The sequence below is a fragment of the Apteryx mantelli genome, chromosome 22 (genome assembly GCF_036417845.1).
Source record: "Apteryx mantelli isolate bAptMan1 chromosome 22, bAptMan1.hap1, whole genome shotgun sequence".
Classification (NCBI taxonomy): domain Eukaryota; kingdom Metazoa; phylum Chordata; class Aves; order Apterygiformes; family Apterygidae; genus Apteryx; species Apteryx mantelli.
Genome location: NC_089999.1, coordinates 10,880,160 through 10,889,834, shown reverse-complemented (window position 1 = coordinate 10,889,834; position 9,675 = coordinate 10,880,160). Strand labels below are relative to the sequence as shown.

General features: G+C 53.1%; 1 protein-coding gene across 4 annotated transcripts; it reads left to right on the top strand.

Annotated features, from left to right (window-relative positions):
* Positions 1 to 414: 414 nt before the first annotated feature.
* Positions 415 to 9,376, top strand: LOC106496030 (multidrug and toxin extrusion protein 2). 4 transcript variants are annotated; one of them, XM_067309662.1, is made up of 16 exons: positions 518 to 521; positions 1,043 to 1,111; positions 1,528 to 1,676; positions 2,170 to 2,212; positions 3,101 to 3,145; positions 3,578 to 3,675; positions 3,981 to 4,078; positions 4,400 to 4,513; positions 4,752 to 4,819; positions 5,237 to 5,345; positions 5,738 to 5,813; positions 6,153 to 6,222; positions 6,870 to 7,002; positions 7,662 to 7,756; positions 8,010 to 8,091; positions 8,497 to 9,376. In XM_067309662.1, exons 2-16 carry the CDS (start codon positions 1,103 to 1,105, stop codon positions 8,736 to 8,738), a joined length of 1,431 nt encoding a protein of 476 aa, XP_067165763.1. In that variant the 5' UTR covers positions 518 to 521; positions 1,043 to 1,102; the 3' UTR covers positions 8,739 to 9,376. The 4 variants fall into 4 exon arrangements, with proteins under 4 accessions (XP_067165761.1, XP_067165762.1, XP_067165764.1 ...); XM_067309660.1 differs by having other exon boundaries at positions 415 to 521; positions 3,578 to 4,078; XM_067309661.1 differs by lacking the exon at positions 8,010 to 8,091 and having other exon boundaries at positions 415 to 521; positions 3,578 to 4,078; positions 8,497 to 8,729.
* Positions 9,377 to 9,675: the final 299 nt, after the last annotated feature.

Here is a 9,675-nt window from a genome sequence, read left to right as displayed (position 1 = left end):
TAAGGGTAAAAGAATGTTGGTTTTTTTGCACTCTACACTGCTTTCTTACTGGAAAAGCAGATTTTTAATGGATCTGTTAAACCCTGTGTAAAACAAAGTCATCTAGCAGATTGACTATGTAATGCCTAAATTCCACAGGGCAGGCAGCGGACAGCTTTAGGACACAAAGAAAGCCACCTGGAGCATCTGAGACGCCTAGTGCTGGCTTGTCTGCCCCAGGCAGCGTTTGCTGCAAGAGGCAGGCAGACAGGGAGTGCCTCTTGCTACAGGGACCGGTTCCTAGGACAGCAGAGCCCTGGCCTCAAGGCACTGCTGTAACACCAGGGAACTTGGACTGTTCACAGTCCGACTCCTGGGGCAAGGTGGTGTTTGTCAAGCTGCAATCAGCACTTACCTCATGGTCTCTTTCTCCATCTTAGTTCGTAGCCCAGCTGCTGGGTTTCCTGATCAGTGTGGTCAGCTCCATATTCTGTGGCCATCTGGGGAAAGCTGAGCTGGATGCTGTGACACTGGCTGTGTCCGTAAGTATTACTTTTTCTTCTCTCATTTAAAAGCATACAAATTGTGTGCTCCCCTCAAAAACTAAAAAAATTCCTGGAGCAACGCTTACCTGAGAACCCCATGTTTAAGCACAGCCTGATGCAACACTGACACTGCACCTACCAAATTGCTTTTGCCCAGAGCGCAGCCAGGAGATGTAAATGATTGTGCCAGCTCAAGGCCAGCACCTGGGCAGGGAGCTTGAGCCTGTGACCCAGCTCTTTGAACCTGCCACGCCTAGGCATGTACCTGCGGCTAGGAATAGCACTGTTAGTGGTCTTTTAGATATTTGGCCTTTGCTGGAGGATCCTTTCCCGCAGCAGAAGAGGGAAGAGCCTATTTGGATAACATTTATGTGTTATTCTGAGAAGTAGAGAAGGTCTGGAAACTGCCCAAAAACTCATAGCAGAACTGTCTCCCCACCCAGCTGGGAGGGACACAGTGATTTGGGCCAGATCCCCTGTGACCCTCCCTCACAGCCCAAATTACCTCTCTCCTCCAGGTTATCAACGTGACAGGCATCTCCATTGGCTCTGGTTTAGCCTCAGCATGCGACACGCTGATGTCCCAGGTCAGTAGCTGCTCCCCGTTTTGTGCCTGCTGAGGGTTCAACATGGTGGTGTCTCGCCTCCTATGCAGCATGACCTGGGCACAGAAGGTGGGAGGATGGCAGCTTCCAGCCAGCCTGAGGCTCCAAATGCAATGTCTGGAGCTTGCTCTCCCCATGTGGGACAGGAGGGGCACAGACTAGGAAGGGATGGGGCTGAGCCAGACTCCCCAAGGAGCACTGGGTCATGCCTGGGTAGCAAAGGGATGTGCATCCCCGCTGAGGTCCAGTTAAATCTAACCAGCCCAGTGCTAGCTGCTGCTGGGAGTGGGGGAAGAAACTGCATTTAATCGGCCTGTTGCTGCTTCTGGACCAGAGCATCTGCCCAGATCCTTTCCCCCCAACCTTAACTCTGACCTTGGTGCTGTCTCTCCACTCAGATGTATGGTGGCAAGAACCTGAAGCAGGTGGGAACCATCCTGCAGCGGGGGATCCTCATCCTGCTGCTGTGCTGCTTCCCTTGCTGGGCTATCTTCATCAACACCGAGCGGATCCTCCTGCTCATCGGACAGGACCCCGAGGTCTCCAGGTCAGGGGTGAGATCAAGTCTGACCCCTCTCTGGTCTGCAGTGTGTCAGGTGTCAGCCCTCCAGGCTCTGAAGACTCTGATTCAGACAGGTCTTTCCAAGGCTCTGGTGGGGGGGGGGATGAACTCTGGGATCTTGCTTGCCCACAGGGCCACCAGAAACCAAGGTTATGGGTCTAGGGGCCCCTGAACCTTCTCTGGGAACCTTTAGGGTCCCCAGGCCAGCATGCCTAGGAGGTGAGGCACTGCTGGGGCCTCTGTCTGTGTCCTCTGCAGCAAGAGGACTGCAGCGATTGCCCATCGCCATTCAAGCTTGCTGCAGATAAGGGTGGCAATGGCTGCTTTATCTCCTCCAGCCCTTCTGGACTGGCATTTGGCTGTGGTTGGGTTGCTGCATAGTGTTGAAGTCAAGGCTATGCAGGATTTGAGTGCATCCCTGCGTGGTTTGGCTCTTGCTTTCCTGTATCATTAACTGGGGCAACAACTCTTTTTCCAGGTTAACGCAGGTCTACGTGATGATCTTTATCCCAGCTCTTCCTGTAAGTTGCTTTTAAAGCTATTACAAGCTCTATATCCCTCAGTAACGTTTCGGGGAAGGAGGGAGGGTCTTTGCTCTGTGGATCACAGGGCAGCATGATTTAGGGTTTTACAATGGGTCCCTTGATCTTAGGCCTTAACAGATGTGTTCTGGCCAGTGGCTGTTGGACTAGCAAACATGCACTCTTTCATCTTACTGTGCAAAGGCTTTTACTGCAGGCCACATCTCTGCACAATAAATAACTGTCTACAGACATTGGAACCAGGGGCTTCACGGCTTGCTCTTAGCTCAGAGATAAAGGCTGCAGGTTGCTATTAGCACACGCTCGTAGCCGCCTGGTTCTTGGCTAGTTACTCTTTCTGAAGAGACTCCCCTAAGACAGGGAGCAGTACCCCTAGAAAACAAGTCTGTAGGTTATTGCTTTCTTCCAAGATTTACAGGCTCTCTCGTGCTGATGGGGAATCTTGGGAGATCTGCAGTTTGGAGACTGATCTCTCATCCTGGTGGGAATGGAGAGGGTTAGTGTCCAGCCAAGGGGAGGGGTGGTGCTGCTCTGCAAGGCAGAGATTCTCCTCAGGGCCCAGCAAGGGAAGCTGCTTCGTAGTTTGCCTTTTGTTACTCCTGGCTTGGGGTTCAGCAGTGTCAGCAGCCACCGAGCTTAAAACAGACCGCAGGACCCACGTACTGTTGCAACGTGCCTGGCTGTGGCATCCTGACAAGGTGGCGGGAGGAGCTGAGGAAAGGATTTATCCGTGAGTGTTAAATTGTAGCTGGCTGTTGAACCATAGCGGCACCAGGGTTCCTCTCTTGTGCGGGGCGGTGGCGAGGGTTTCCGGACTGCCTGGAGAGCGTGCGGCAGTGCTGAGGAAATGAATCCTTACTTTTGCAGGCGGCGTTTCTGTACCAGCTGCAGACAAGATATTTACAAAGTCAGGTATTGTGTAACTAACTGGGCTCTGGGCCACAGATTAAAGGTATTCCTAGGAACGTAGATAAGTTTGGTGATCTAAGTTCACTCTGTCTTGGGGAGCGCTGGGTTGAGAAACGTCTGATCTGTAGTCTTCAGCCAGCCCTGCAAAGCAGGGAGAAGCCATGGGGACCAGCCTTGGATTGCTACAGTCTCCCCATCGCTGCCTCCCAGTTCTCTGCACTGAGTTGATTGCTCCAGCTCTTGCGCCCTGCATGCTGCTTTCTGCCTGTCTAACACAATCCTGCTTCACCTGCAACAGGAGCCCTCCTTTTGGCTTTCTCCTTGGGCATTGCGGATCGTCTCCGCAGTGTTCGCTGGATGACAGCAAGGGTCTGTGATGGCTGTGGGTTTGGGCAATGCTGGGAAAGCAAACTCCAAAGTCTCTTTGGCTTCCAGGCGATCATTTTGCCTCAGGTGATTACGGGTATTGCAGCCAACATCCTCAACGGGGCCATGAACGCCATCTTTCTGTATGCACTGAAGCTGGGCATGGTGTAAGTGTCAGCAGAGGTGGTGGCAGCCTCTCCCTAGGTGAAGGGGATTGCTCAGGGCTGTGGGAGGGTGTCTTGGGTGCCCAGTTCTGCAGCCCTCTGCTCTCAGCCAACCAGCCTGGAAAGAAAAGGCTGGGGGAAGACATGCATGTGCAGGCCTGGCTCATGACCCAAGAGGCAGCAAAGCCTTGTGCATCTGCCTCTTTCCCACAGCTGCCACAAGGCTCCCATGGGTGCCACCAGGTCTCTTGCTTCCCAACCTTGACTCCAACAGATGTTGTTTGTAACCTGTCCGTGTTTCTCCCCAGGGGCTCTGCCTGGGCCAACACTGTTTCTCAGTACACCCAGGCCATTCTCCTCTTCCTTTATGTGTGGTGGAAGAAGATCCATGTGGAGACCTGGGGAGGTACTGTTCATGGCTTAATCCTTTTAAAATACTGCTGTCTGGCCCTGTTGCCAGGACTCGGGCTGTAGGTCTGATACAGAGATTATAATCCCCTCTGTGCAGGGAGAGCCTGTAGCCCTGAGCCCAAGACCGTGCCTGTGACCCCAAGTCCATTCTCTTTGCCCTGGCTCAGGGACACACTGCTATACGGGAAGACTAGGCTGATGTTCTGGGAGCTGTGGCTTGTGGTTGCTGTCCTCAGAGCGTCCAGAAGAGCATGTTAGTCCCCTTCTGAGGGAGAGGAGGACAGTGCATTCATTCTGCTTCACCTCCTCGTTGCAGGCTGGACCAGGGACTGCCTCCAGGACTGGGGTTCCTTTATCCATCTGGCTGTGCCCGGCATGCTCATGATGTGTATTGAGTGGTGGACCTTTGAGATTGGGAGCTTCCTGGCAGGTGAGTCCAAATCCTCTTCCTTCCTCTGACTCAACAGAGCATCTTCCAGTCATGCCTGCCTTGGTGGCTGCCTCTCTGCTGTGCCCCCAAAGCATCTCCTGCCAGCAGCCCCCTTGCATGCAGGGCTGGTTCAGCAGGATGCTGCATCCATTACATGGGAGCCCTATAGCTGCTGCCTCCTCACCAGCAAAGGAGCTTTAATTCTGACCTAATGAAGGAAGTGATAAATCTCTTCCAGGGCTGCTCAGCGTGGTGGAGCTGGGCGCACAGTCTGTGATCTACGAGCTCTCCTGTGCAGCGTACATGGTAAGGGCTGGGTGCATCAAGCTGGGACTGGCTCAGGAGGGAAGCAGGGGTGGGAAGCAGAACCTGGTACCAGGCTGGCGATGACTTTCTGGCCTGCTGTGCAGCTGCACGTCCAGAGGTGTGCTGCAGATGTGAAATCCCTTACTGCAGCCTGCAAACACCTGCTCAGGGGATACCTAGACTATGCTCACGTTAGCATCGTTGTGTTCCTGAGTTTGGCTGTTGCATTTTTCAGCCTCCTCTGATGCATCCAAAAAGACTTTATGCCCATGGGGCAGGCAATAGCTTGCAGCTGCAGAGAGTAGCCTGGGACTGGGTGTTCATGACAACACTTTGCCCCTAATTGTCTACCCGGGAAGAGACAAACTGTTGCAGTCTCTGCTGCCACCCACCTCCTCATTGTCTCCTGCTACTCAGGTGCCACTAGGCTTCAGCGTGGCCACGAGCGTCCGAGTGGGCAATGCCTTGGGATCGGGGGATGCAGTGCAAGCCAAGACCTCCTGCATCACTGCCCTGCTGTGCTCAGGTCAGCCCAGGCCCCTGCAGAGGGGATTAAAGGGCAGTTATCAACAAAGGGTTCACAGGGCTGGGGAACCTCTAGCAGCTGAGACCCACTTGTTTGGACCCTCAAATGGGGAAGGTGGGACTCTGGCAGTTTCTCCTCTCTGTTAGGAGCCTGGTGAAAAGGCTTTAATAGTTAAAAATGCAATTTAGCATTCTGTCCTACAGCTCCAGAAGGTGGAGGGAGTATTTGGGGAGGAAATGGGGAAAACTGACTTGTCCTCTACTGCAGTAACACTTAGAGGTGAGCCAAGTCCAAACCCCACAACACAGAACCACTGAGATCTGGGCCTGGGATAGGCAGTATGTCCTGTTCTGTTCTGAGGCAAGCTGTTTGACTGTTTCTTTTTCTTTCAGGAGTGTTTGCTGTAGTGGTTGCAACATTACTGGGAGTCCTAAAGGATGTGGTGGGCTACATCTTCACCAGTGACAAGTGGGTTGACTGCTTTCTTTTAAGTACAATTAACTTTCTTGGAGGGCCTGATATATAATGTCCCAGGAACAGCTCTGAAGCAGCTGATAGGTGGAGTTCATAAACCTCCATCTGGCAAATGTTCCCCAAAGGTTCCTCCCCACTGCCTTGTGTCACTGGACAGCATGGATGCTGCTGTCTCTGGGACAACACTATGGCTGTATCCAAACTGCATGCACTCCAAGCTGCAGGTCCAGCAGGCTGGGATCTGGCTTTCCCTGCTGGACAAGGGTGATGTGTGAGAACCTTTGGGCCAGGCTACCCTACTTTCCCTGACCAGCACGTACATTTTCCCAACAGGGAGATTGTTACCTTGGTGTCCAAAGTGATGATCATCTTTGCTCCGTTCCACTTGTTTGATGCAGCAGCAGTGAGTATTCCAGGATGTGGAGCAATTCCTCTCTGCAGGTTGCAGTGTCATGGAGAGTACAGAACTATCTTTTGCTCTTAATCTGTTAAAATGATACAGAGAAGCAACCTGAAAAACTGCCAAAGAAGTTGCTTGCATTAGCCATAGCTTCAACTTCAACGTCCCCCTGTGCTTGTAGCTGCCCGTTGGCATTACTGCAGAAAAACCCAGTTCTCCCTCTCCTCTCCCTACCAAGACTTCAGTTTTCTACTAGTTTGTCAGAGCAACACAAGCAAGCAGCTGGATTTTTAGGGATGTCAGGTACCCACAGCCCAGTGGCAGTGCTCGTACAGCCTATTAGATGATAATTTCAGGCTGTTTCCTCCTGTCCTGTTCTGGGGAGAGCGATCCAAGCGGTGTAGAAGGCCCTACAGTCTGCTGGCACACCTCTATGTCCGCAGACAGCTCCACTTCCTGCACTTAGGTCAGTGGCTAAACAAGAGGAACTTTACACCATGTTCTTTGAGATGTGGCCTTGGTCCCTCTCAGCTCTGCGGGACACTGGGCTCCCCTATTTCCAGGGCCGTGCCATACCCTGAGCTTCTCTAGTGGTACCAGCCGTGGTAAATGCTGACCTACATGTTGATTCCTCTGCCTGCTCTCCTTAGGCAACCTGTGGCGGTGTGCTGAGGGGCGCAGGGAAACAGAAGATGGGTGCTATCGCCAACGCTATTGGCTATTACGCCGTCGGCTTGCCCATCGGCATCTCACTGATGTTCGCAGCTCAGCTGGGGGTGTTAGGTATGTTTGTCCTCTTGTTTGGCATTGGGGGTCTGGCTTTGTACGAGCTGCCAGCACTGCTGCTGCTGGGCCAAACCCCGTGGCCTTGGGCAGAGGCTCAGTCCTGGGACTTGTGCTTGGATCCTCCTTCGGGTTTGGCGGGGCTGAATTGCACACTGAATTGTTTAGCTGAGGTGGGCTTTGGGTAGCCCCCATCAAATGGAGATTTGGGTGAATGGCAGCATCTCAACTCCAGAGCATGAACAGAGGTAAAAGTCCAGCACCTTAAGAAACAAATTCTCTGCCAAATTTCTGCCATTTCCAAGCCTGCGCGATTAAGCTACAGAGAAAAGGGCTTAGTCTGCTGTGACTGTAATTAACACCAGACTTGGGGCACCCTCCCTTTGGTGGTAACTGGACCCAGGTCTGATGCACTTGCTGTGAGTGAGCGAGCTCAGTGGCAGAGTTCCCAAGATGGTCCAGTAAACCCAGGCTTGCTCCCAGCATAGAGCTTACCCAGGAGCTGTTTCCTCTCGCTGCCTCTCAGGGGCAGCTCTCAGGTCAAGACTGGGTTAGACAGCAAAGTCCTGAGCCCACCAAAGTCCTTGGGCATTTTGGCAGGCACTCTGACAAAAGCAGGGTTTCCTCAAGCCCTCACTAAAATAACTCCGTTGTTGCAGGTCTGTGGGTGGGGATGATCGTTTGCATCTCTTTGCAAGCCCTTTCCTTCTCAACCTTTGTCATGCGCATAGACTGGAAGAAAGCTGCAGAAGAGGTAAGACTTGTGTTTCCCCTCAAGTAGCTCTTAAAAGGTGTTAGACCAGTTCCTGTCCCAGTACAATGCTACAGCCCTGCAGCTGTTTGTGGGGAAACGGAAGCAAAACAAGATCTGTCCCTCTGCTATAGCACAGGAACGATTTGGTGCTGAGCATGCTTCCCTTGGGAAGGTAGAGGAAGGAGGCTGAGGTTTGCTTGGCTGGGCAGGACATCCCTGCTCCAAGGAGAGCAACTCTTCTGTGTGTTTTTAGGCTCAAATCCGAGCTGGACTGAAAAAACAACTGGAAGATGTGAACTCCAATGGCACAGCTGCTAACAAAACATCTGCTCTGGGTATGTAACCAGGCCTGATAACAGGGAGGGAGCCCAAGTTCTCCACCCAGCCCTTCCTTTCCTTCACAGTCATGGCAGCAGTTCTGTCCTGCAGGCCCAGACAGGGGGAAAGCGCGCAGTGTCTGGTGCTGGTCCCAGACCAGTGGCACTTCTGCTGCATTCAGTAATAGGGGGTACAAGGTACCTGTCCCCTGTTGCTACCCTGGCTGCTCCAGGGAAGAGCCGGGACCGCCACTGTCTGCATTACCAGGGAACACATGCTACTTTGCTGCTGCGTGTCCCGGTGTCCTTGAGCCTTGGAGCCTTGAGCCTCAGGACTGTCAGTAGTGCTTGTGCAGTATAAGGCTGGGCTCTCCTGGCTCTGCAGCTGGGCTTCCCCGAAGCACTCACCTCTCTGTTGCACAGATTACGTCTCCGTTGATGCAGACACTGTGGACACCTTGGACACCGTGGTCTTGCCCGACAGCACTGTGGGAAGTGAGAGGCAACCTGATCACCAGCTCATCGTGCAGGAGGAGCCTGCTGCCTCCCCTGCTCCTCCTGTGGTAGGGAGAGCCCTCATCCTCCGCCGAGTGCTGGCTGCTGCTGTAGCTGTCGCCATCCTGCTCACCGGCATGCTGGTCCGGCTCCTGACTGGCAATAGATAGAGCTAGCATCAGCATGCCACCGAGGAACTGTGACGGCACAGAGCAGGAAGGCACATGGTAATGTCCTAGGAAGATGATGATCAGGGAAGGAATTTCCCCCTCAGTAGCTTGTTAAGAGTCACTTCACTCGGTTTGTGGTTAAGTCAAAATGTCTTATCCCACACACTCAGTCCTTAAAGGAGAGGAGGATGCAGCACCCAGGAAGGAAGTGCGTGAGAGGCTGTCCCCTCTCCAGCACTGCACTGGGGATGTCGCTTGTGATGCGGCTAGAGTGTGTCTTAGGACTGGCCAGGGAAGGAGATGGGCCTTGTGCTACTGTCCTCCTGCTTCCTAGTCACAGGGAGCATTTGACCATGTGCTTTGGTAATGGCAGAAGCTCATGCTGCCCACAAAGCGTGTTCTCTCACCGAGCTGCCCGTGCCAGCATCTTGGCATGTCAGAGCCTGCTTGCTAACGCTACAACAGTGCATTGCAGTGCAAGGCCACATTTGCTAGAAAATGGCTGACTCCCACCAAGGCGTTGGTCGCTGGCTCCTGGCCCTGCTCTCCTCCGTGTTTGGCAGGCACAGAGCCTAGAGCAACTCTTCTTTGCACTTTTGTAACCTGGGATTTTGATATAATAAAGTTTTCTGAGTAAACGTTGTGTCGTTAATGGGCTGTGAGCATGGCCCCGGTCATGGGCGCTGCTAAGCTATTAGCAGGGAGATGTGTGCTTGGTTTCTAGCACAAGCCTCAGCTGAGCGGTTCTGTGCAGAGTGGCCAGCTTTTGCAGGGAAAGAGCCTTAAATGCTGGTACTAGTTCCTGACACTGGCATCTGAGCAGTTGTTACAGCAACGTGGCCTGTTTTAGCCTGGCTCACTGAGCACACAGCTCCCCTCTAGTGCAAGCAGGGCTTCCGCACTTTGGCTGCTCCCACCCCATCGCTGAACCATAATG

Coding starts and splice junctions, on each gene's coding strand:
- LOC106496030 (XM_067309660.1), top strand. CDS start 1,090: ATGCGACACGCTGATGTCCCAG. Junction 4,820..5,236: donor TCTCCTGTGCAGCGTACATG/GTAAGGGCTGGG, acceptor CCTGCTACTCAG/GTGCCACTAGGCTTCAGCGT. Junction 5,346..5,737: donor CACTGCCCTGCTGTGCTCAG/GTCAGCCCAGGC, acceptor TTTTTCTTTCAG/GAGTGTTTGCTGTAGTGGTT.